Genomic DNA, 23,141 nt, shown 5'->3' with positions numbered 1-23,141 from the left:
AAGCTCCACTAATAGGAGCTGGAAATTGCATAAATATCTCACAGCTTTTGAAAAACTCGACCCATATTTACAAAGCATGGGTGCTTCCCAAATCTTGAATTATTTAACTTGGTTAAAGGATCCTGCATCTCCTTATCATAGTTGTTGACACTTATGCACGTCAGCATCACTTCCAGTGTCCTAATGCTGGTATTTTGACAGTCTCTGTGCTCCCCTCTCTGTGCATCTCAGTTTCAACATGCTTTGAGCTATGAATTTTTTCTAGAGCAAGCAGAGCTGAGCCCTGGATATTTCATGTACTGACAAGTTGAGGGAAAGAATTGCTGGGAGACAGAGCACTGGAATGAGGATTAGTTTTGCTGTTCATCCTACAGGTCACACCCAAGTGGATCTGTGGGCCTTTGCACCAGCTACAAGGGGGGTCCTTACGCTGCCTTCAGCCAGTTTTACACAGGAGTCAGGTCAGTGACTTCAGGTAACTTCCCCTCGGTTCTCACTGGTGTAAAGCAAGAGATGCAGGCAGACGGCGTTTGTGTGGAAAACATCTTCAGCTCTAATGTGGTCACACACCTGCATCCAACTGATAAATCCCATTTTCACACCCGAGCACTAACTACTGAAGCAAATGCACAATCATGGGGAGGTCAGACAGATCCATCTCCATGCAGAAGGAAAAGAATGAAATTGTTTTTATGTCCCTTCAGCCTCTTTTGAATTGTGAGCAGCTGTGCCCCATCGCACACACTCTGCTCCAAAATCCCCATGGTAGAGGCCACAGTACAACACTGTGCCCAGTGAGAGAAATCCTGTAGTGCTGGTGATGGGTTGGGCACTATGGTAATTTATGGTCAAGTAATGGATGGTTTTCAGGGCATACTCTAGGCTTAAAGGCAGCATATGAACAAGACTTTCCAAGCCAAAACATCTTCATGATATCCAAACCTGACTGAGTAACAGATAGGGATCTGGGTATAGAAGCCCTTCACATTAGCATGTGTCAGATCAGCTAACGAAACAGATTAATCTTTTCCTGTGTCAAGCATCCTTTGTGAGACATGTTCAATTGGTACCCTTGGCCGTCTGCTTGTACATTCACATTCCTCCTTAAGTGTCTGTCCTGAAGCCCTTGAAGTCACCTTGAGCTCTTTCTCTTGACAAACAGGACAGCAAGCTGTAAGACCTTTGTTGCGACAACTTGGACATGTCAGGACAAGCTGCCGGCAGTGCTGGCTGGAACAAAGTTTATACTGGTCCCACAGCGTGCCACAGTATCTGCAAGCTGGAGGGAGGAGGAAAAGAAAAAATTAACACCCACTTGCCCCATCTGTCCCCTTGCAGAAGGTTCTCCGTGGCACCAGGGGGCTGCAATCTCTCATTTAAGTGCCTCTCTATTGTCTTCCAGGTTTTTAATTCCTGTTTTAGCTTGATCTTCTAGAACCTAGTGAATTTTTAACTTCTGATTTTGATGTAAAAACACTTAGGACAGCTGTCTCTCAGGACTAGGAAAAAGTGCTCACTAGTGCTTCCTCTAGTTCCAATCAGACAGATTTGAAGATTCTTGCTGCCAAGAGAATAAGAAAGATATGCTGGTGGTAATTAAACCATTACACAGGAACGTTGCCTACTGGGGAAGGTGGTGGCATGGGACTTGCGCCTAAAAGCAATGGCTTGTGCAGATGGGTTGTCATTTGCAGTCCTGGTAAAGTCTTTCCACAACATCAGACAGGTTTTAACCCTTTAATTGAAAGCTACAGCCCAGTTTAGCTGTACCATCAAGAAGGTGCCTACCCCAACACTTCCCCTTTAAACTTCTGCAGGGATGCCTGTGATGTATCCAGAGTGTGTTCTGTTTCTACACCAAGCCAGGCACCTTCAAGATGTGTACAGTAACTACAGAGTAGGAAGGGGGGTTATGCTCAGAAAGTTACCCACTCAGAGAAAAACCAGCCCTGCTTCCTGAAAGAGGCTAGAGCCAAATTCCACCTATTTGTACCTGGGAACTGAGAAGAGAACAGATACTTCATTTGCAATACCTGAAGAGCAACCCCAGCCAGAAGACCAGGCAGCATTCTTAATGACTTCAACTAGAGGTCACTGAAATTGTACAGAAACTTTTAAAGCATGAAAATAGCAAAGTGCTGTAGAGCTTAGTGCCACCACTCTCCCAGTGCCTGGTGGCCTGTGCTGATGTTCTGTGAGGTAACTAGAGCACAGAGCAGCTGAGAACAGGAGAACTACTTAACGGTTTGGTCATTTGACCAACCACAGTGTGATCAGCGCTGTGGACAATGACAGCGGGAGTGCTGCAGATGGCTCAGTAACAGCAGCTGCTCTTGCAGGGGATGCTTCCTTTTACTGCCCAGTTCTATGGAACTCTGCTTAGTGACCCCCTTTTCTGTAATTTCTGTTTTATGTGTTAAAGCCACAGAATTGATGACCATCATGGAAAGTGACAGCACTGAAAGATCAAAGTGAATATGAAGAAGAACTACACAGCCAAATTTGGCTGATCCTATCCTGCACATCTGTGTGGAAATGATTGCAATAGTTCCCCAGCCTTCTGCACTTACATTATCTAGTCCTACCTGAGATGATATCCTCATTGGAACAAATGGCGTAACGATCATCAAACACAAACAGCTTCCCCCTGTAGAATCCATCTGGAAACTCTTCCAGGTACTTGTGAATTCCACCTTTTAGTTGGTAAACCTCTCTGCACACTGCCTGTTTAAAGCATATTAGCAGAAAAGCTGAAGGAGACAGCGGCAGTGGTGGTGTGCCAGAGTTCCCAAACCAAATGTTGTAAATGCTGGGGTCAAAGAAAAGCAGCAGCTTCTCAGTGACCATCAGATGGCACCATGTGCACCCGCAACTCTAGGCAGTGCCACCAGGGACTACTGGGCAGCTCCGCAATGCTGGCTTGTTGACATTAATCCAAAATTCCATTTAATGTTACAGTTAAAAAAAGGCTGGTAACCTTCTCAGCTGAGGGAGGCTTGCTCCATCACAGATCAAATGCTCTTGAACCTCTCTGAACCGCTGCTTATTCTGGTTTTATGTAGTGAGCTATTAGCAGGAGCAGAATCTCTCTGGGTTCATACTTGTGCAGCAGAGAAAAAAAAAAAAAAAAAAAATCAAGGTTTAAATCTCTGGAGAAGGATCCAGAAGAGTGAGATGGAAAGCACAATTACAACAATGCAGTGTGCATTGTAGTGTGGATTTCCCACGATACGGGGAAAACACTGGCTGATTTTCACCATGTCGAGATGCTCTAGCTATGCAGTAATGACTGCAAAGCATAACCTAGACAGAGCTTGTGGAAACACTGCACAATGCTCTCAGTCCCTCCTAAAGCACCGCTACAAAGGGCATGGCAGACTTACAAACACCCTTTCTTGGCAAACAAATTATGTAATTACTTTTGGAGAGCAATCACTGCTGTGACACTAGTCCATGCAGATCATCCTGAGCTGCATTAAACTACCCACATTCTTGGCAAACAGCGTGAGGCAAGTGTGTCAGAGATATTCATCTCCCCACCTGCTCATTGAGCAGTTTTTACTCAAAAAGAATTTACCAGCCATAGAAAGGATGGCTGCCCCTAAAGCAGTCTTGAGACTTGTGCCCTCAGAATGACATCTCACCTTGCTCCGTAGGTAAGCAGAGCCTCTTTCGCAACGGATCCCTCCTGTGCAGTACATCAGGACGCGCTTGTCTTTAAAAAGCTCCAGGTTTTCATCTACGTAGCTGGGAAAATAGCTGAACTTCCTGATATCTGGAGCCAGACAGCCCTGGAAATGTCCCTGCAATAATAACAGATGGATACACGACTGGTTACAAGCAGTCTTACGTGGTCTGTGCCTCAAACTAGAGAAAGGTAACAAACCTTTGAGGCAGGACTCTCGGCTCACTGCAGCTGCTTTAGGCAGATCCTCAACTGCATTTATGCATCAAAATACCTGTTAAAATCTGTAAGAGGACTCTGGACACAGCATGTCTCCTCCTCCAAACATACAAGAGGGAGCTAAGCAGAACAGAACTGTCAGGGAGAGGATGAGCACAACAATGCTGGAGGGTGTGACAGCAGGATGCCCTTATTCTTTATGAGGTCTTGGACAATGCAAAAATGCTGGAAAACATCCTTACAAATTATGCCACTTCTACTTCACACTATACAGTATTCACTGCTAATGTTGTATGGACCACTTTGTCTTCTCCCTGCAGCACACTGCATAAGCACTTAGCCAGGCAGGCTCCATGCTGCATTGCTGAGCAGGTCTTCTGCTGCTTGTGTCTAACATTCATTACTAATCTGAACTTCGTACATATTACAGCCCTTCTAGAATATGGATTCTCTTCTTCCAGTAAGGTTACACCCTCACAATGTGAAATGCTTCCCCCCAGAATGTGTAACACACTACAAGAACCTCAAAAACACTTACTATTTTACTTTCATAGAAGTTCCTGCAGTCCAGCAAGATGGTATCACTTTGTCCTTGACTTGCCTGAGCCAAATACTGTTCTACTTCTCTATGAAATTCCTGAGGGGATAAATGGATTCCTTTAACAAAAACAAAGAATAAAAGAAAAAAGGAAAAGAGAGAAAAAAGAGAAAGTGAGACGCAGAACTACAAAATAATGTTATGTATGATCTCATTTATCGAGATTCTTCTCAGATTTCCAACCAAAAATTTTCTGTGTTAGTTCACAGATTTTTCATCCCAACTCAACCAGACAAGTTTATCTATATTTGGCTCCCTGTTGGCAAATGAAAACACACACAACACTGTTCCACATGACAGAAGCAGCAGCAGACAGGTGCCTGTCTGTATGGTCTATGTTATGTCCCCTGGCAACTCTTACAGTTGAAACAGTGAAAAATGTTTCCCTTGCTTCTGCTTGGCTTTCATTACATCTGGAGGTGCAGAAGCACACAGAAATGCTGTTTTTTCAATGAAACTCTTCTCTGTTGATAGAAGTGTAAGTTTTCCATAAGCACGTATCACTTTCCATACAATTTCAATTTACATAAAGTTTCTCAGCTTTCAGGCTGCTCAGGACTTAGGACTTCCAACCTACTGAAAACCAAAAAACCTCCCTCACTAAAATCCCACAGCTTATTAAAAAATAACCCTACAAACCACCCACCCAACTAATGGGAACCATCACCATAAAATGCTGTAAAATAAGAGAAAAATACATCCTACAAACTGCCAAAAAATGGAAAAAAAATAATAGTCCCCTGGCAAAACTACTGAAGAACATGGGGATGGGTAAAAGCACAAAAAGATGTTGTGGAAATCTACCACCAACAAAACCTCTTGGTGGAAAAAAAAGTCCCAAACTGCTCTGCTAATTGCTATTTGTTGTGGCCCCACTTACCACCTACGTAAGTGTCCTCATGGCCAGTGCATAGCTAGTAACATCTTATTGGCCATAATCCATACTAAGCAGCTACAGGTAGGAGAAAACAAATGCAGCCTGTGTTGGGGGAGTGGCATGATTCAGAACCTGGTTCTGCTGGTAAAAGTCGGGACCTGTTAACACCAGTAAAGCCAGGTCAGCAGTCCCTAGAACAGGAACATGTTATGTACTAAACTGTAAGCTTCAGCAGGATTCTAGCATTTTCTAAGAAGAGCTCTCAGCATCCACAGCACTGGAATCCACTGGATCCACAAGAGGACTCCATGGAAAGCTCTTCCTCTACAGCTTGGTTCTTACTGCAGGCTAACCACAAGACAGCACTGGAGCTTTTTATATGGTATCATTTCTAAGTAATCTCAAGCTTGTTTAGAACAAGTATGGATACATTCATGCACTGAAATGTCTAACCATCATACATTGTGTCACCTCACATCTGCCTTTCCCAGATGCCTAATGACTAAAGGACGAGATGTGTCCCTACCCCAAAACAAGGCAGCTGCCTGGTGTCATTTGATCTGTTACTCCTTGCCACAAAACAGAAAGTTAACTTGAGGCAGTTAAACACTTAGCAAACCAAAACCTGGGCCAGCAAATTCCCTGAACAAGTAAATTTGACTACCAGTGAGAGATCATTTTCCATATCTGCTTCTCCTGTGTCCTGGCCACCAGGCACAGGGAAATGTTTTTGATGAAGGTACTTTATTCTTCATTTACCTCTCATTTGGGTGAGAGGCTTTATTTCTCATGAAATCAACTTACCAGTTTCTTTATAAGACACTATCTTTGGATCAATGCCCATAGGTACAATTTCTTTGAATACTCCAACTCGAAGATCTGGGAAACAGTGAGCTCCTCCTGCACTGCTCTGAGAAGTTAAACACAAGAACAATGCATCAAAATTTGCCAGGTGACAAGATTAAAATTATCCACTTACTTTAATTGCTACATTTACTAGAATATGGAGGTGTCTTGGTGGCTCAGGGAAGGAAATGTCTCTCCTGCTGAACTCCACACTCTAAATCCTGTGGGTTAGGCAGTGGACCACTACCACAACCTCACAGGTGGGTGTCTTAGGCCCAGTGACTACTCTGCACATCAGAGACGCACCATGTGGCATGAGGTGTGGAGTCACTGAGGAGTGGGAAGGAGAACAAATCTTAGAGACAAAGTCACTAGCACCTATAATGAGAAAGTCAAGGCCCCTACAGAGCATGCTGACCCTGACAGGAATATTAAATAATGTCCAGAAACAGATCATGTTGACACATCTGGGCCCTGCAGTTCTCCTCAGCCCCGGCTGACCTCCGACACAAGCAGAGCTGGGCCTCCGCTCATGACATGTGTGATGGGAACTGCAGTGGTTCATGGGTATGGAAGAGACATTTGGGAGGTAAGCCAGGCTCAAGATTTTTCAACAGTGGGGTTTGGCACCCGCTGGCCCCCTAAGCTCAAGCGCAGGATCTCCCCTTTGGAGTCTGTTTTCGTAGGCACTCCACTGCAGGCAACGGGAAGTGAGAATTTCTGCAGGGCTGAGCTTCAAACGTGGCTTAGGCACTCTAAAGCACATAAACACTCAAACAAAAGTGCAGTGCTGTGCAGCACAGTCCCAACTATCACAGAAATCAACCTGCACCAGCTACAGTGGCCAGGGAATATTTTCATAGCCTCAAGTGCCATTTTCACACCTCTAACACATATGTTTTCATGGCACAGGGACCCAAAACTCACCTACTTGGGTACACAGCATGCAGAGGAACCGTGAAACAGAAAATACCATCATGTACTAATACATGACTGTCAATGCTGAGAGAGATCATGCAGGGTTGGAGGTTTTGCCATGGTCAAAGTAAAATTCCATCCCTGTTTTTGTTTTGCATCTACTCGTCACCGCAACTAAAAGCACACACTTACACTTGAAATTCAGCCAAGCACAACAGACAGTTAAAAAGATAAGACTGAATCAGCACAGCAGGTCTACATGGGATTTAAGTTTCACTAGTTCTCTTTTATCTAGTTGTTTATGGAAAACAAAACAGTACTCCCTGCAGATAAAATGGTGTGGAAAAGAAGAATGCTAACAAAAGCAGCAGCTTTCCTGCCTCACAAAGGAAGCAGTCCCTACAGTGCTGGGGCAGCCAAAGCCTACCTGAATGCCACACAGTGCCAGCCACAGCTGCCATCACCAGTTCAGGATAGCCATCGGCACACATGCTCAGGCTCAAACAGAAGGTAGCACCTCACTCTCCCAGTCAGGCACTAACTGGAGTAGGGAGAAAGCTCTTGACTCTGCCCGTGTATTTTCTTGAGAAGACATCCAGTGCTGACAGTGCACCTATATGGACACGAAAGCCTGCATGTACCTAAGCCAGCAGGCTTCTAGGCACGGATCTTAAATTAGTGTGAAAAGGAAGGTGTGAGAATACTTTGCTTGGGTACGTGTATGTTTTGCTGCCTTGGTTTTGGCAATCAAGTTGGAGTAAATGCTCGTTGAAGAATGGTGGGGCTAAAGCACACACCCTCATTCACCTGTACGAGGGACTTTGCAACTGCACCCATAGCTCATGACAACTGCTACTGCTGGTGAAAACCAGCAGAGAGATCTAAACAAAGTAAGGTCAGGAACCCTTGGCTTAGAGCAGTGCTGGGAGAGCAGAACCACTAGAGCAGAATAGTATCAAGAAGCAATGTGCTTATTTTTCAAAAATTAAACATCCTGCATTGACAATGTCTATATAGAATTTTTTTTTTTCATACCTTGAAATCCTCTCGACACAAAATGTCTTTGAACAGAGGCTGGGAAAGCATAACTTCAATGTAGAGATTGGTAGCTACTTTGCTTCCACCAACTGTCCCATTAATCCCTTCTGAAGCAACTCGTACCTGGAAGGTAAGAGAAGCTGGGGCTAAGGCTTAGTAGCAGCAAAACATATCACAGTGGAATTAGTAAAATATAACTGGGAAAAAAAAAGGCAGACACAGAAGTATGCCCAGAAGAAAGACTACCAAGGAAGGAAGGAAAAGATGGTTATACTGAAGTTGAACATTAACAAGTAAATAAAATATGAATAAAAACCCAGTAATCACTTTTGAGCCATTTCAAAAGCATGACAAAAAGACAGTCAAAAAAGTTTGTGCAATAAACAGAGAAATGCTCACTGATTAACAGGACAATCCTGCAGTCAGCATCAAAATTCCCACTGGAAGTCTGCCTCAGGAAGAACAATGGGATTATGCTCAATGACTCACAAAGCTAAAAGGAAAATGTGAATATGCATAATATTGCATGTAATTTTAAATTTCGGTGTGAGTCATTTTATCTCCAGCACTCACAAATGAACAAAAACTCTGAAGAGGTGAAAAAAAAAAGACTAAATATAAGAAGTGAGAAAAAAACACTGGTGGAGAAGGCAAATGCTGTACCTGTCTTGGGAATGAAAAAAAAAAAAAAGAGCAAAATACCAACCACCAGTCAAGACAGCTGAGCAAAAAAAGAGGTGAATGCACTAGGACATTTAACTCCCAGACCTGTGCTGATGTAGAACACAGAAGTGCCTACCATTGGCAGAGAAAGAGATCACAGTATCACGGTATGACAGTATGTTTGGGATTGGAAGGGACCTCAAAAGATCATCTAGTCCAATCCCCCTGCTGGAGCAGGAACACCTAGGTGAGGTCGCACAGGAACACGTCCAGGCGGGTTTTGAATGTCTCCAGAGAAGGAGACTCCACAACCCCCCTGGGCAGCCTGTTCCAGTGCTCTGTCACCCTCACTGAGAAGAAGTTTTTCCTCAAATTTAAGTGGAACCTCTTGTGTTCCAGCTTGATCCCATTATCCCTTGTCCTATCATTGTTTGCCACCGAGAAGAGCCTGGCTCCATCCTCGTGGCACTCACCCTTTATATATTTATAAACATTAATAAGGTCACCCCTCAGTCTCCTCTTCTCCAAACTAAAGAGACTACTTAAGAAGATGCTAAAGATGCTACTTAAGAAGACAAGTCAAAGATAAAAGTAGCCTCCTAGTCTGAGTTGCCCTCTTGAAAAATCCCTTCTCACAGCCAGCCTAGGAACACCAACTTTGTGAGGCTAAGAGTCACCTTTGCCCACAGCCTCGAGAGGCTAGCTAGAGAAGCCAACTCTCCTCCTTGGTCTCGTCTTGCCAGGAGTGAACACAGAAGCTGTGCAGGAATGAGCACTGCGGTCCTGTGGTGTGGTCTGTGGGTTGCCCTCATCCCATTCTTGACAGTTTGTACCTAGAGCTAGAGCTCTAGCTACAATTGCAGCTTGGTGTAGCAATTCTGACTGGGAGACTGTTGCACACTGAGGAGTTAACCTGAGTGAGCCCAGACCCACGCTGCACGATGCTGCACCTCCAGCTGGGCCTTCGTGCTGTGTTGTGCTGCACGTATCCTTTAGCCGCAGGATAAACCCAGCCCGACAACCCTAGCAGAGACACCTGCATGCAGCCCCCTGCTGATACCAGTGACTATGCCACCTGTGCGTCCTTGCCTTTATCTCAAAGTGCACCAAGAAGTTCTTACGTGAATATCATTTCTGTAGGAGTGATGAAAAGACTGCTTTTCCTGAAAAACAGTTTCAATGATGGAAATGGAGTAACTCTCGCAAGGATGGGGTCTGCACAGTGTGCTGTGCATGGATCAGAGGCTGCACAACTCCGGGTTCCCACCATCAAAAGGGATATAAGATTATTTGTATTTTCTTCATAGTGTTAGCTCTTAAATTGCATTTTAAATGATGCTTCAGAGAGTCTGAGTGAAATTTCTTAGTGAAATCATAACAGACTAGCATCTTATGGTGCAAAAACACTTGATTCTCCACATGCCTCATCCACTAAGCACAGAAACTGATTTGGTGGCTTTCTTTTTGTGTTTTTATTGTTTTTTTTGTTAAGAACGCAACCATTGCTTAAAACCTTACCTTGCCAGTGAGATGCAGATGCTGGCACAGAGCCTTTTGCCAAGCACAGAGTTTCTCTGGATCCTTCACCTCACAGTAGCAGTAATACAGAAGTACTTCTCCCACCTTGCTGTCCATGGTATGGAAAAAGATGAACAAATAGGAAAGGGATGTTAGTGTTGAAAGCACAAAATTATACTATTGCATTAACCCTTTTAAAAGCAGACAATTTTTTTCTGCCAAATGTGGGGAGAAAAACAAAACAACAAATGAACTTTGGAGGGAACAGCACTGCTGGGTTTGCTTTATTGTGCTCTGCTCAAGTTTCTCTCAACACAGAGGACAAAGAACTGCTGTTTTCTGTGCACACAAGTGTCCCATTAATTGCTTAATTTAACAAACTTGCACTTCAACATTCAAGTGCTTGAGCTATCTAAATTTAAAAAGTCAAAATTTTCAGTGAGGTTGTATGTACCAACATTCTGAGCAGCACAATGCAAACCCTCTCAGTCAGAAACATTTTCATGAACCTATTTATTGATAACTAAGAAGCCCTTAAGCTACTTGAATGAGCCGAGAAAAGGGACCTCCGCAGAGCACACCTAGCTGTTCTGCTCTTTTCTGTTATGACCTTTCCTTACTTACGGATCTAAGCCATCCAGTAATACCTGTAAAAGTCTGCTTTAACAATGCAGAATGACATAGCTCTGACAGTTCAATCCTCCTAAGTTCCCACCTGTACTATCAAAAAAATGCAGCGCGTCTGTCAGCACAGCCGTAATTTGCACGGGTGTGAGCAGCTGTGAAAGGAATTAAAATAAAGCAAGTGACTCCTGCAGGGTATCTACACCTTTTGATCTAAAGTACCCTGTTTCCCCCAGAATAAGACACGGTCTTATATTAATTTTTGCTGCAAAACATATTACTTTTTTACTTGTATAGCTTTCGAGACATTATTTAAATTGAGTTTTTTAATGAACTGTAGCTAGAGCTTATTTTTGGAGTATGGCATACTCAAAAATCCCGAAAAATCATGCTAGGGCTTATTTTTGGGGTAGGTCTTACTTTCAGGGAAACGGGGTATCTCGGAAGGTATCCAAATCGTCTGACCATCTAAAGGAGAACCAGGAAAGCCTCTTTCTATAGTGCCATTCGACTAAACTTTGCCAAGAAAAAGCAGCAGTGTCAGAAGATCACATAAAGCCCAGCACCCCGACCCCGGCCAGCGCCGCGCCCCAGCCCACCCAGGGCCTCCGTTACCTGGTCAGGTCGCCGTGGCTGACGCGGCTCGTGTCCGGGAGCGCGCAGCAGATCTCGGGGTCGCCGCGGGAGCGCCCGTCGGGCCCGTCCGCCGCGGCCGCGGGACCCGGGCCGCCCGCGGGGCTCCGTTCCGCGGCCGCCTGCTCCGCCTGCCGCCCGATGTCCCCGCCGTGTTGCAGAGCCACATGCCGGTGGATGCCGGAGAGCTCCTCGAACGCCAGCCGGCAGCACCGCCACCGCACGGCAGCGCCCGGCACCTCCCGCGCTTGGACGAACAGCGAGAAGGCCTGAAACGCACCGCAAGGCCGCCCGTTACCGGTGCTCCCGCCCGGGACCCGCTGCGGCCCGTCCCCGCTTCCCCCAGCCCCGGGCGCGCCCCGCAGCCCCGGGCTCCCGGCGCCGGCCCACCTTCCTCCGGGCGAAGGCGCGCTGCTTCCTGCCGGCGGCGCCCTCGGCCGCAGCGCTGCCCCGCGCCGACCCCGGCCCGGGTTGCGGCGCCTCGTCCGGCACCATCGCCGCGGGGCCGGCCCCGCTCCGGACACGCCGCTTCCCTTCCGCGCCCGTTCCTTCCCCCGGCCCCGCTGCCCGGAAGTCCTCCGGGCCGGCGCGCACGATCATAGAGCGGCGAGCAGAAAGGCGCCGCGCCGCGCGCCCTCCACCCCGGAAGCAGAGGCGCGGCGGGCCGGAAGCGGGCGGGAGAAGGAGCGCGCTGCTCTGTGGCCCGCGCGAGGCGTCCCGTCCCGGTGCCCCAGCTGTCCCCCCGGTCCCTCCCCGGTGCCCCCCCGGCTCCCGACATGTCGCGGCGGCGACACAGCGACGACAGCGATGGTGAGCAACGCCGCCCCCACCCCCAGCCGGCCCGGCCCCCCCGGCCCCCGCCCGCGCCCCCCCGGGGCAGCGGGGGCGGTGCAGGCCTGGCCCGAACGTCCCGCTGCGGGAGCGGGGCCTGGCGGGATGGGTGCGGGGCGGGCGGGCGGTAACCGCGTGCTCGCTGTGTTGGAGCAGGGCAGCCCCACAAGAGGCGGAGGACGTCCGAGCCGTCGGAGATCGAGGAGAGGCTGGAGTCGCTGATCTGCAGGGTGGGAGAGAAGGTAGGCGGGCCGGCCGGGCCCCGGCGGCAGCTCGGGGAACATAAAGTGGGTTTTTTCCCCCCTTTACCTGTGTTAGCATAACATATATATATATATATATATATATATATATATATGTATATATTTGTTTTTAATGAGACATTGGGAAAGTTGTCAGCTTTTGCAAAACTACGTGATAACCAGGGCAAGTGCTTAAATAGTCTGTTATCTTCTAAGCAATGGTAAACAGCCAGCGGATAATTACTGCTTTGCATCTGCGGGCGTTGTTGCTGGTTCCAAATGGCTGATGATGTGGAGGAGTTACCTGGGTCTGCCTGCAGCACTACCTTCAAGTCCTGGCAGGATTTGAGGGTGCCAGGAAGGGGTTAAGAGGATAAGGGCAAAAATAATGGTGCACTGAAAAACAAGTCGCAAAGGTGTTTCGTTTCATGCTGTGTCACTAATCAAGGCTCGGTTGCCTTACCAAGGTGTCCCTTAGGCCGTGTTAGATGTTGAGTCCCAGGGGAGCACTGGAGTTCTGTGCAGGGGAGGTGAGTGTTCAGGTGCAGCTCTCTTGAGGAGCAGCTGCTTCTTCTTTCAGGCGAGAGCGATTCTTTACTGTTAGTGGACCTGAGTCGTTGCTCTAAAAAAAGAGGTGACATAAAGGGGTGTTCTCTCCTAACTTCCTTGTCTTCCCCATGAGAGTCCGGCTGTTTTGTATTGTCTGGTTGATGATGAAACTTTTTTTTGATGTTTTCTATTGTAGAGTAACTCGTCTTTGGAGAGCAACTTGGAGGGCCTAGCTGGTGTTTTGGAAGCTGACCTGCCAAATTACAAAAGCAAGATACTAAGAATACTATGTACTGTGTATGTATGCAGGAGATCTGGGAGTGTGGGAGGTGCTTGCTTTTCTGTGCATAAGTTTAAATGTTTAAGGTAGTTTAAATGCCAAGTTTGTGAGCGCTGTTATAGTGTAGAGTTCATTTTACTACAAACAAAAGAAATAGACGAATAAGCTTGTTACATACTAGGTATAATTCAAGGAAAATACCTCTTCACATTACTTTGACTTGAAGTGTGTACAAAGGCTCAATGCAGTTACAAGAAACCTCAGAGCTGCTCTTCAGTAGCAATGAGAACACAGTGGTGCTGAGCAATATCCTGTCTCCCAATTAAATGTTTGAGAGCACCAAAGCTATTTGCTGCTAACACTTATTTAGTTTTATTATCTGTGCTGTTTTCCTGCTGCCTGTTCCACTTCTCTGGCAATGTGATGCTCATGTCCTCATAAGCGCTGAAAAGTTTGCTAGAGCAGGGAAGCTGAGCAGATGAAGAGCTGACAGTGGACTCTGCAGTGCCTGACAGCTCTCCTTCCTCTCATTAGCAAAGAGCAGGAGCAGAGGTGCCCTGTGTCGGGGTGACCAGTCGGTTACTGAGGGAGGGCTTGGGCAGGTTCCACAGTAGTAGGTAAGACAAGTATGAAGGAGGGATGTGGTGAAGCGGGAGCGTGTTCCAGCCCTTGCCTATGCTACGGTTTTGGAGATACTTTATTTTGTAACAATGTTTGTTAATATAAGGCAAATAGTACTTTTTCTTTTCCTCTAGCAGACACTCCTGAAAGTGTAGGGTTAGCTTACATGCACCCAGAAATGGTTGAGGAAAATTAATTCTTTACAATAGGGCCTGCCTTTCCCTGTGCTGTGCTTAAAGTCAATCACTTTGACTCGAGAAACCTGGGATCAGAATTTATAGCATAAAACGTGTACACCTCTTTTATAATCCTGCTGATGTTGTATAATGAAATTATTTATAAACTACAAACTTAAAACAACTTTTTACTTCCTTGAATAAATTCTGTCACTTATATTATTTGGCCAACCTTCTGGAATACTCGCAGTTAGATGTAAATAGAAGGCAAATACCTTACATGTTCTTGAAACTGGCACCCGCCTTTCTAAATGACTGTAATTAAAAAACAAGCATGTAAAATGTCAACTGTGGGATAGGGATAGAACTACAAGATCATGCTAGCACTTCTTTCTTTCCTCCTGAGACAAGTTCAACTTACAATAAGCAGATTCTAAGGTGCTCTGCAGTTGCCAATTGGTGCATGATGAATGAACGACTAATACCATGTTTCTTTTTCTGTGTCAGCGCACGTCTGTTACCAGAAAAGCTTACTGTTTACACCACACTAGTTGGGTTGCTGAATGCCAGGAACTACAATTTTGGTGGGGAATTTGTAGAAGCCATGATTCGTCAGCTTAAAGAATGTCTGAAAGTCAACATGTATAATGAAGCAGTGCATTTAGTAAGTGTTTTTTCGTTTTTGTTTTTTTACATTTTTCCTCATGCTTTTTCTCTTTTGTTCACCTTATTGTTGCAGAAGAGATGGGCTTTTCAGTGTGTATATCTGGCATCAATGTGCAGTGCACTGTGGATATACCAAGAGGAAATATGTGTTATGTGAGAAGTATTTCCTTCACCAGGGGAGAGAAATCATTACACTTAAAAAATTAACTTCCAACTGTATATTTTCCCAGTGACAAGTTAATTTGCAGTAAACAGAGGTGCTCCCCCCTTACTTGTTCTACAGTCAAGTGTAAAATATATTAATAGATGAAAGTCATGCACTTTTATTGTGTTCAGAAGCGTATGATCTTATGGCTCCTGTGAATAAAAGAAAATGAAGAGTCTGGTGCCTGAAACTATTTTTGATGGCTGTTATCAGGCCTGTGTTTTCATTTTGCTAATGGGGGATGCAGATCAGGCAGTTTTAAGCGCTGTTTATCTTTGATCAGCTCTTGCTACTTGTAGATTTTGTCTGCAGAAAGGTATTAGGACTTCAGCAGTGTCTGGTTTAGAAGCCCAGTGCCAAGCTCTTCAGCTTCTTTGGAAGCCTACTGGTGAAAATTAAGATTCTAGTATTTCAATGTATTTTGTCAAGACACTGCTGTTCAACTGTGGGATGCTTTTGCTAATAAAATCCTCATGAGAACTTTGAATGTGCTGCCACTTGGCTTCAGCTTCACCTTCTCTGGCCACACTCATATACAAATGACTTATAACAACTAAGGGAGTGGCAGTGGAAGTCTTTCCTCAGCTTTGCCAGAGACTTTTCTAAGTCTGTTCAGAGAAATGAATATCTGGAAAGTAAGTGCAACTGTTGCAGTTACTCTGAGTACTGAACTGTCTGCTTAGCCCAGATTGCTTTCGCAATACTTTTTCCCAATGATCTGCCTTCAGATCAAAACACCACTGTTGTATTTTTGGAATACTTTTTGTGAATGTACCCTTAAGAAAAAACAAGCCTTGAGGAAAAGAAATGTGAGATTTTAATTGCTAGAATTTCAGCCTGTATTCCCTGTTAAGATTGTGGTGATACTGGGAGAGCTTGTGTATTATCTAGGGCCTTGTTTAAGTCTGAAAGCAGGATACAAATCAAAAGAAAGGGGAGAGAAAAAGAAAAGAGCCACTGCTCTGCACCCTGTGTTTTCTACTTAAATTCCCATTTCTGTCAGTCTGGGTTTCTTTAACTAGAGTGCAACCAAATCAAGGGTATATTCCTGCCATGATGATTTTTTTCTTCCCAGGCAAATAGGCCATTTGATTCCCAGCATGCCATCAGTCTGTCACATTTCTGAAACCTGAAAGTGCCAGCAGTTTTTACATAGGCTCTCTCTATGTAACTGTCTGTATTTATGAATAAATAAATACAGAAATTATTAGTGTATAATGGCATACAGATCCTGCATTGCTTTTTCATTATGCACATCTGGATTCATGAAGCAATGGATCGATCCATCCTCAGTGTTTTAGAAGTCTTTTTCCTTACACTTCTGTAATTTTGGTGATCTGATGCTGTTTAGAGTAGATAGAAGCACAAGGTTTTTTACTGTACTATCAGTTTGCATGTCTTTGAATGCATACTGGTGTTTCCCACCCTTCCTTAATTAGACATATTATTCTTGCAATGTTATTGCCGTGAGACAGGCCACAGATGTTATAATGGATGATATATTAGGCAGCATTTATGGTTCTTGTTTCAAGGTCTGTACAGTGGGTGGTGTTTCTGCCTCTGTAGTACTGAATGAATATTGTACTTTTATTAATGCTTTGTTTTAGTCATTTAAGTAATGTTTGTTCTTGTGCAATCATTTAAAAATATTCATGTAAAACAATTTTTGATCTTTTTTAGGTTCGTTTTCTGTCTGATCTTGTGAATTGTCATGTAATAGCCGCACCTTCAATGGTCGCTATGTTTGAGAACTTTGTGAGTGTGACTCAGGAGGAGGACGTACCTCAAGTAAGCAAAGGATCTGTAGGCTCCTCTAGTTCTGTTTTCACAATTTTTCTGTGCCATTGCTTCTGTATTTATGCTTCGGACAGGGAAGTTCTAGAAGTAGCAAACTAAATGGACTCTTGTGTGCCTGTGGCAATTAGAAAATACACAGATATGGTAAGGAAGTATGATCTTTTATAGTGAGGTAGCTGAAGTTAATTAATTTACTTTGACAAGGGCGTAGTGCTTGGCATGTTCTGGTATATTGATAATCTGCAGAAGGACCGTGAAAGTCATAGCATTTTCTAAGTCTGCATGTCACAGTTCAAGTTAAAAATTATACATTTCAAACAAGAACTTATTTTTTTCCTGACTTGACAGTCCAGTCTTTAACTGCTTGTCTTTACATCCTCCCAAAATAATAGTTTTTCTAATGTTTTAATTTAAATTAAAATGGGGCATGTGTACAAAATCTTTTGGCATTTACTTGTATACTTAGATTTCAGTATATTTCTTTCCTATAGGTGCGCTGTGACTGGTACATGTTCGCATTTCTGTCATCTTTGCCTTGGGTTGGAAAGGAGTTATATGAGAAAAAGGATGCTGAAATGGATCGTCTCTTGTCTCAGACAGAAAGCTATTTGAAGTAAGTTGTAACCCACGGGTATCTACTTAAGTATGGATTGATAGCTTCAATTTTTGCTCACTAAAAGGTATTCTAAAGCCTTAGGTCTGAACCATTCTGCAGGAAAAAAAAAACAACCTTAAAATAGAATAGGTGGAGAGATTTAGAAAAATTTTAATGTCTTGTCTAGTTCGAGGGTGTGTTGAAGACCTTGCTTTCTCATGCTGGGGCAGCTGCAGTTGTGAATGTGCTGTAAACACTGGTGGATTGTTGTGTTAGTGCTCTGCAGTGTGACTTCTTTCTGTCTAGGTGCCTGAAGTTAACGTTGCTAATGCATGATAATAGATTTTCTAAGAAATCACAAACCTGTTTTTTATATACTGTAGACTTAATCAGCTGAAGACATCAAATAGTAGTACACTTTCAATAGGAAAAAACATTGCTGCCCTACATTAGTCTTTTAAAGATCAGGTTTTCCTTCCCATGTAAACAGACGCCGCCAGAAGATTCATGTACCCATGCTACAAGTTTGGACTGCTGATAAACCACATCCACAAGAAGAGGTGAGCAAACTTTACATTCTTTCAGAAAGTCTGAAAAACAAATTTTTGCTAGGGTGTTCTTCAATCGTGAAATTAAAAGCCATGTCTAAGACTATTAATGCTTTGAATTGCCTCCTGTTTGCCATTAACGAGTTTTATGTGAGGAATTCTCTTCTAAGTCTAAATTAATCTAAATGTAAGGTTGTATTGCATCAGTAGGAGAGTGTATTGTTTGTTGACAGACCCCTGAGGAAATGTTATGAAGTGAGCAATGGTTGCAAATTGTAGTATTTGTTCTGGAATTGAAGGTGCAGGGCTTCATGTTAAAAGGACCTTTGTGAGAAGCACAATGTAATTCCTTACTTATCGCTTAATCGTGGAATTACAGAATCATTTAGGCTGGAAAAGACCTTTAAGATCATGGAGTCCAATCGTTAACCTAACACTGCCGAGTCCACCTTAAACCATGTCCCTAAGAACCTCATCTACATGTCTTGTAAGCACCTGCAGGGATGCCAATTCAACCACTTCCCTGGGCAGCCTGTTCCAATGCTGACAACTCTTTCAGTGAAGAAGTTTTTCTTAATATCCAATGTGAACCTCCCCTGGTACAACTTGAGGCCATTTCTTCTCCTATCACTTGCTACTTGGGAGAAGAGACCAACACCCTTCATGCTAAAACCAATGTTTTCCCTCTGCAAGAATGAAACTTTGGTAGTGGCTTTGCTTTCTCAGCTCTAGGGAGTGCTGAACAAATATGTAGAAACCATATACAGCACTTACCATGCCATCTTTCACAATTAAGCCAAAAATACTGGAGGGGAGAGGTGCCATCTGGCTAGTTTGTGGTGGAATTTGCCTTTTCATATTTTCTTGTGTTTTTTATGTCTGTGTTTTGTTTTTTCTTCTAAGTTTGAGAACAGACTTAGTTGGAAAGTGAGATCTGAATTGATCTTCTGGGAGGCTTTGGAACATGGCCCTCTTACATTTTGTTAGGTGTTCTGATTAAATCACAGTCTTAACAATTGTCTTGTTAATCATAATTTGGAGAGATAGGCTGTCTGATTGTGATTAGTTTGTCAACATGAGTATTCTGGCCATCCAGTATCTGAATTTCCATATTTAGTTCAATAGAGGAGAGATTAGCAGAGCGCTTTTGAGACAATGTGTTACCCAGAGTACAGCAAACCTGACTGTTCACTTCAGGTGTTAGTTGCTACTAGTTTGTTCCCATTTTGTAGTGTGATTATTTCAGTAAATGCAAAACACTTCCATGTGAAGACATTTCTTGCACCAGCTATAACTTGAAACTTGCATTCAGTAAGGCCTCCAGAGTTCTTGGACTGCTTTTAGCAAGAGAGTAATTAAACAAAGCCAGACTATTGCCAGTTGCACCCATCTCTGGGAGAATGCTGAGACTCACAGTTGTTTTGAAAACCATGGCAAAGGTATTTAGTATTTGATAGTATTGTATTTGTCTTGAATGGTAGTTTTGATTGCTTTTGAAACAGCATGGCAGTCCCACAGAATGTCTTTCAAATTTTAATGTTGATATGATGTCTGTTTTAATACCATCAATAAGCGGTGCCTGAAGTCATGTTCACTGCTGTAGTTTTGCTGGCAGATCCAAATGATGGCTGTTGTGCTCAGGCTCCTGGGCTGCCTCTTTGTTTTTAAAAACCTGCCAGTGGTTAAACTTTACTGACGCACCGTTGTGTGGAATTAGCAACAGCTCTGGCGTTTAGAGTTGTTAAATTGTTTCTTGGTTTGCTGAATCTGCAGTTTAAGAAACTGTTTGTTTTGTTTTTTTTCCTGCATGGAATATGGAATTTAAGAAATACATTTCTAATTGTTCAGGGACCTGCCAGCTTTGTTACGAGATTCAGTGCATCTAATGTTTCTCACTTTTCCTTCAGTATTTAGACTGCCTTTGGTCTCAGATTCAGAAGCTGAAAAAAGACCGTTGGCAAGAGCGACACATTCTGAGGCCCTACTTGGCTTTTGACAGCATTCTTTGTGAAGCGCTGCAACACAATCTGCCTCCATTCACTCCTCCACCTCACACTGAAGATTCAGTTTACCCAATGCCAAGGGTTATATTTAGGATGTTTGACTACACAGATGACCCTGAGGTATGTGACTGCTGTTGGGGATGGTGAGTGGTTTTCACGTTTAGATTCCTGAGGCAGTATCAGTCAAAATGTGGTGTCCCCTCTCCCAGGATACTGAGTGGTTTGAAGACCAGCAGCAGTTCTGCTTTGGTACTTCTGTAGAAATGAACTAAGTGACCAAGTTACTATACAAATCAAATCTGCGAGGAGCAGAATTTGGGGAGTGAGCTGTTGGGATGCTTTCATTTAGAGTGACAATGTTGATTGAATTCTCTCATGTCTCTAGCAAAACTACTTTCGACTTAGACTTTCCTTCCATAAAGTTGGTGAATTGAGCCTTTTTCCAGGCTAGGTATTTATTGTGAAGGTTAAAGACTGTTGTTTACTCATCTGTTAAAATTTATTGATGCATATTTTGGGATGGAGGAGTGCTTATTCAGGTGTGTGAAAGATCCATCTTAACAGTCTGCCTCCCACGTTGGTCAGCAGCAGATATGTAGACAAAAGTGTATAGGAATAGGAAAATAATATATACTGCTTTCCCTGAGTGCTTTTATAGCTCCCTTTGCTTTAAGTCTGCTGACTTTTACCTTTGTTTATTGGCCTCTGCTTTTTCCAGTGAACAGGACCATGACTGTGTATTCTTTCCACTCTATCCTGGCCATTCCTAGCTTTGTTTCTTTAGCATATTCCTGCTTTACTGTGATTTTTTTTTCTCCAGGCTGTGTGGTGGTAGCCTTGCCTGATAGCTCCACAGAGCAAAGGAAGAAGTGGATGCTCTATGAACTTAGAATTGTTTTACATAATTTTATTACCATTTATTTTTGTAATGAGTCCTAGTGTTCACTTTGTTTTAAACATAAATCTAAGGTTTGTGTGGAACTCTTGTCACACCAGCTTCTCAGTCCTGAAGGATACAGGGCAGCTGAGACGTCTCTGTGTTTATGGGGATGTTGGATTTTTTTTTTTTTTTCCCACCTGTAACTTTTTGTAATATAGCTTGCTGCCTTTAGCACCACTGCGTTAGCAGTGATCTTTCATGACTCTTAATTCTTTCTTACCAGGGCCCTGTCATGCCTGGGAGCCACTCTGTTGAACGATTTGTGATAGAAGAGAACCTCCACTGCATCATCAAATCCCACTGGAAGGAGAGAAAGACTTGGTAGGAAGAGCTTAGCACTGTGTGGCCCTGGCATATTTTATATGCTGCCATGGGTTTGGTGCCATCAGGGTTGTGCAGAGTCCTGCAGAGTCCTGCATGGGTTAGACAGAAGATCAAGACTAAACGTTTACTAGAGCATGTGGTGAAACTTGGTTTACTACATTTAACTGTATTAAAACTGTTGCCTGGAATACTGTGGGTCAGTAATACCTAGATAATGGAGAGTCTGTATGATCCAGAGGGACAGTGGCTCCTTCAGAAGGGAACAGCTTTGTAAAATAGGATGTGCTGCCAAAAATTTACAGACACACCTTACTTTTCATGAGAGCACCGTGGAGAGTGTGTTTGTGTCCTGCTTCCTGGGTGGTCGAAGCAGCTGATTTGTTGGGACACAGTGAGCCTTGAGCTGTTTTGTCTGCAGCTGACTGTGTGCTGGTGTTCGTGAACATGCTTCTGCTTCCTGCTCCTCCTTGTTGTGTTTTTCTTTCTGGAATTAGGTGACAGAGATAATTGATCTCGCTCTGGGGAGCCACCGTGCAGGGCCAGCAGATTTCATTAGTCTGAATTCAGCCATGCCAGGAAGCAGTCAGGGCACATCATTTCTGCCTGAGCAATGTCTGATGTGGGTGATTAATAACTGAGATGGTTTGTCCTAGGTGATGGTGTGCTTCCAAATGAAAAACACTGAACTTTGTATAGTATACAAAAAAATGGGCAGAAACAATGGTTTTGGTGGTGGCATGCGATAAAGTTTTTTTTGGTTGCAGCTGTTTGATTCAGCAGAAACTAGAAATTCAGTGTTGTTGCAGTTACTGGGATAGTCTTTAATTCTTAGAAGAAAGCAAAAGACTAGAGGGAGATACAAGGTTTGCCAGAGAGGTCAAAGTAAAATCAAGAAAGTATCAGTTCTTTGCTTTGTAGTAATGGTAGGTGATAATGAGCCGATTAAAAGCTGAAGCGTTTGAAGCCTGAGAGTTTCTTATATAGTTCTGCTTTCAAGTAATTCTGAACATCTGGTTGTTGCTTGTTTTTGTTTTGGTTTTTTTTCCCTTTTCATATATGCATGCCAGAATTACAGAACACCATAGCAATTTATGCAGAACTGCTTTGCATAGCAGTATTGGGTTCAAGCGATGTAACTGCACAGAGTTAGAATACATCATTACAAGTCATAGTTTGGGGAATGATGGTGTGTTCTTGTGGTGTTTCTGTTTTAAGTGTACTGTGGATTGTTGATTTGTTTGTGGTGCTTTTGTGTGGACCCTTGCCCAGAATTAAGCATTTTCTATAACTTTTTTGCTTGCTCTTTACATCACATTTGCTGTGTTATGTTTTAAACTAAATGTGTCTATGGTTTTACAGTGCTGCACAGCTCTTGAGCTACCCGGGAAATAACAAGATCCCCTTGAACTACCATATAGTAGAGGTATGGATTTTACATATGACCTCTTTTGTAGTTTCATTATTTCACAAGTAACATTTTGTAGTTAGTTCCATGATAGGTCCATTAAAATACAGTTTGATTTGGGAGTCAGCCAGAATCTTGATGAATTCAACCAATGGCTTTTAAATGAGTGGGTTGTGTATGGTTGAGTGTTAAGTTTTATGCTTCTTGTTCTCATTTTAATTTGGTGCATGGGAGTCAAGTACTGTTATTTCTTAGTGCACTAGTAATCGAGTTTGTGGCGTTTCTCAAACTTTGAAAGTTTTACACATGATGCTTCTAATGCATCATGCAGCCTAAGAGA

At 43.7% G+C, this 23,141-nt stretch overlaps 2 protein-coding genes across 2 annotated transcripts in view; one reads left to right on the top strand and one right to left on the bottom strand.

The window, feature by feature from the left end:
• Position 1: 1 nt before the first annotated feature.
• On the bottom strand, positions 2–12,272 carry TSTD2 (thiosulfate sulfurtransferase like domain containing 2). The gene is made up of 9 exons (XM_082074378.1): positions 12,010–12,272; positions 11,602–11,888; positions 10,363–10,471; positions 8,179–8,304; positions 6,184–6,289; positions 4,443–4,561; positions 3,645–3,803; positions 2,586–2,724; positions 2–1,279 (listed from the first exon to the last, which is right to left on the bottom strand). The coding sequence occupies exons 1-9, from the start codon at positions 12,217–12,219 to the stop codon at positions 1,020–1,022; spliced, it is 1,515 nt and encodes a 504-aa protein (XP_081930504.1). The 5' UTR covers positions 12,220–12,272; the 3' UTR covers positions 2–1,019.
• The window catches only part of NCBP1 (nuclear cap binding protein subunit 1), a 31,851-nt gene continuing 20,979 nt past the window's right edge, over positions 12,270–23,141 (top strand). The window contains exons 1-10 of the mRNA XM_082074377.1: positions 12,270–12,429; positions 12,607–12,692; positions 13,438–13,538; positions 14,826–14,982; positions 16,870–16,977; positions 17,478–17,599; positions 18,072–18,141; positions 20,037–20,252; positions 21,296–21,393; positions 22,756–22,819. Coding sequence (XP_081930503.1) covers positions 12,396–12,429; positions 12,607–12,692; positions 13,438–13,538; positions 14,826–14,982; positions 16,870–16,977; positions 17,478–17,599; positions 18,072–18,141; positions 20,037–20,252; positions 21,296–21,393; positions 22,756–22,819 — 1,056 coding nt within the window. The 5' untranslated portion in view covers positions 12,270–12,395. The remainder of the gene's footprint in view (positions 12,430–12,606; positions 12,693–13,437; positions 13,539–14,825; positions 14,983–16,869; positions 16,978–17,477; positions 17,600–18,071; positions 18,142–20,036; positions 20,253–21,295; positions 21,394–22,755; positions 22,820–23,141) is intronic.

Source organism: Streptopelia decaocto (assembly GCF_964273445.1).
Source record: "Streptopelia decaocto genome assembly, chromosome: Z".
Classification (NCBI taxonomy): Eukaryota; Metazoa; Chordata; class Aves; order Columbiformes; family Columbidae; genus Streptopelia; species Streptopelia decaocto.
Note: the sequence above shows the minus strand (reverse complement) of the source record. Positions and strands in the feature narration are given on the sequence as shown.

Coding starts and splice junctions, on each gene's coding strand:
- TSTD2 (XM_082074378.1), bottom strand. CDS start 12,219: ATGATCGTGCGCGCCGGCCCGGAGGACTTCCGGGCAGCGGGGCCGGGG. Junction 6,290..8,178: donor TGTGTCGAGAGGATTTCAAG/GTATGAAAAAAA, acceptor TTAACTTCTCAG/AGCAGTGCAGGAGGAGCTCA. Junction 2,725..3,644: donor CTGCTTACCTACGGAGCAAG/GTGAGATGTCAT, acceptor TGCTTTAAACAG/GCAGTGTGCAGAGAGGTTTA.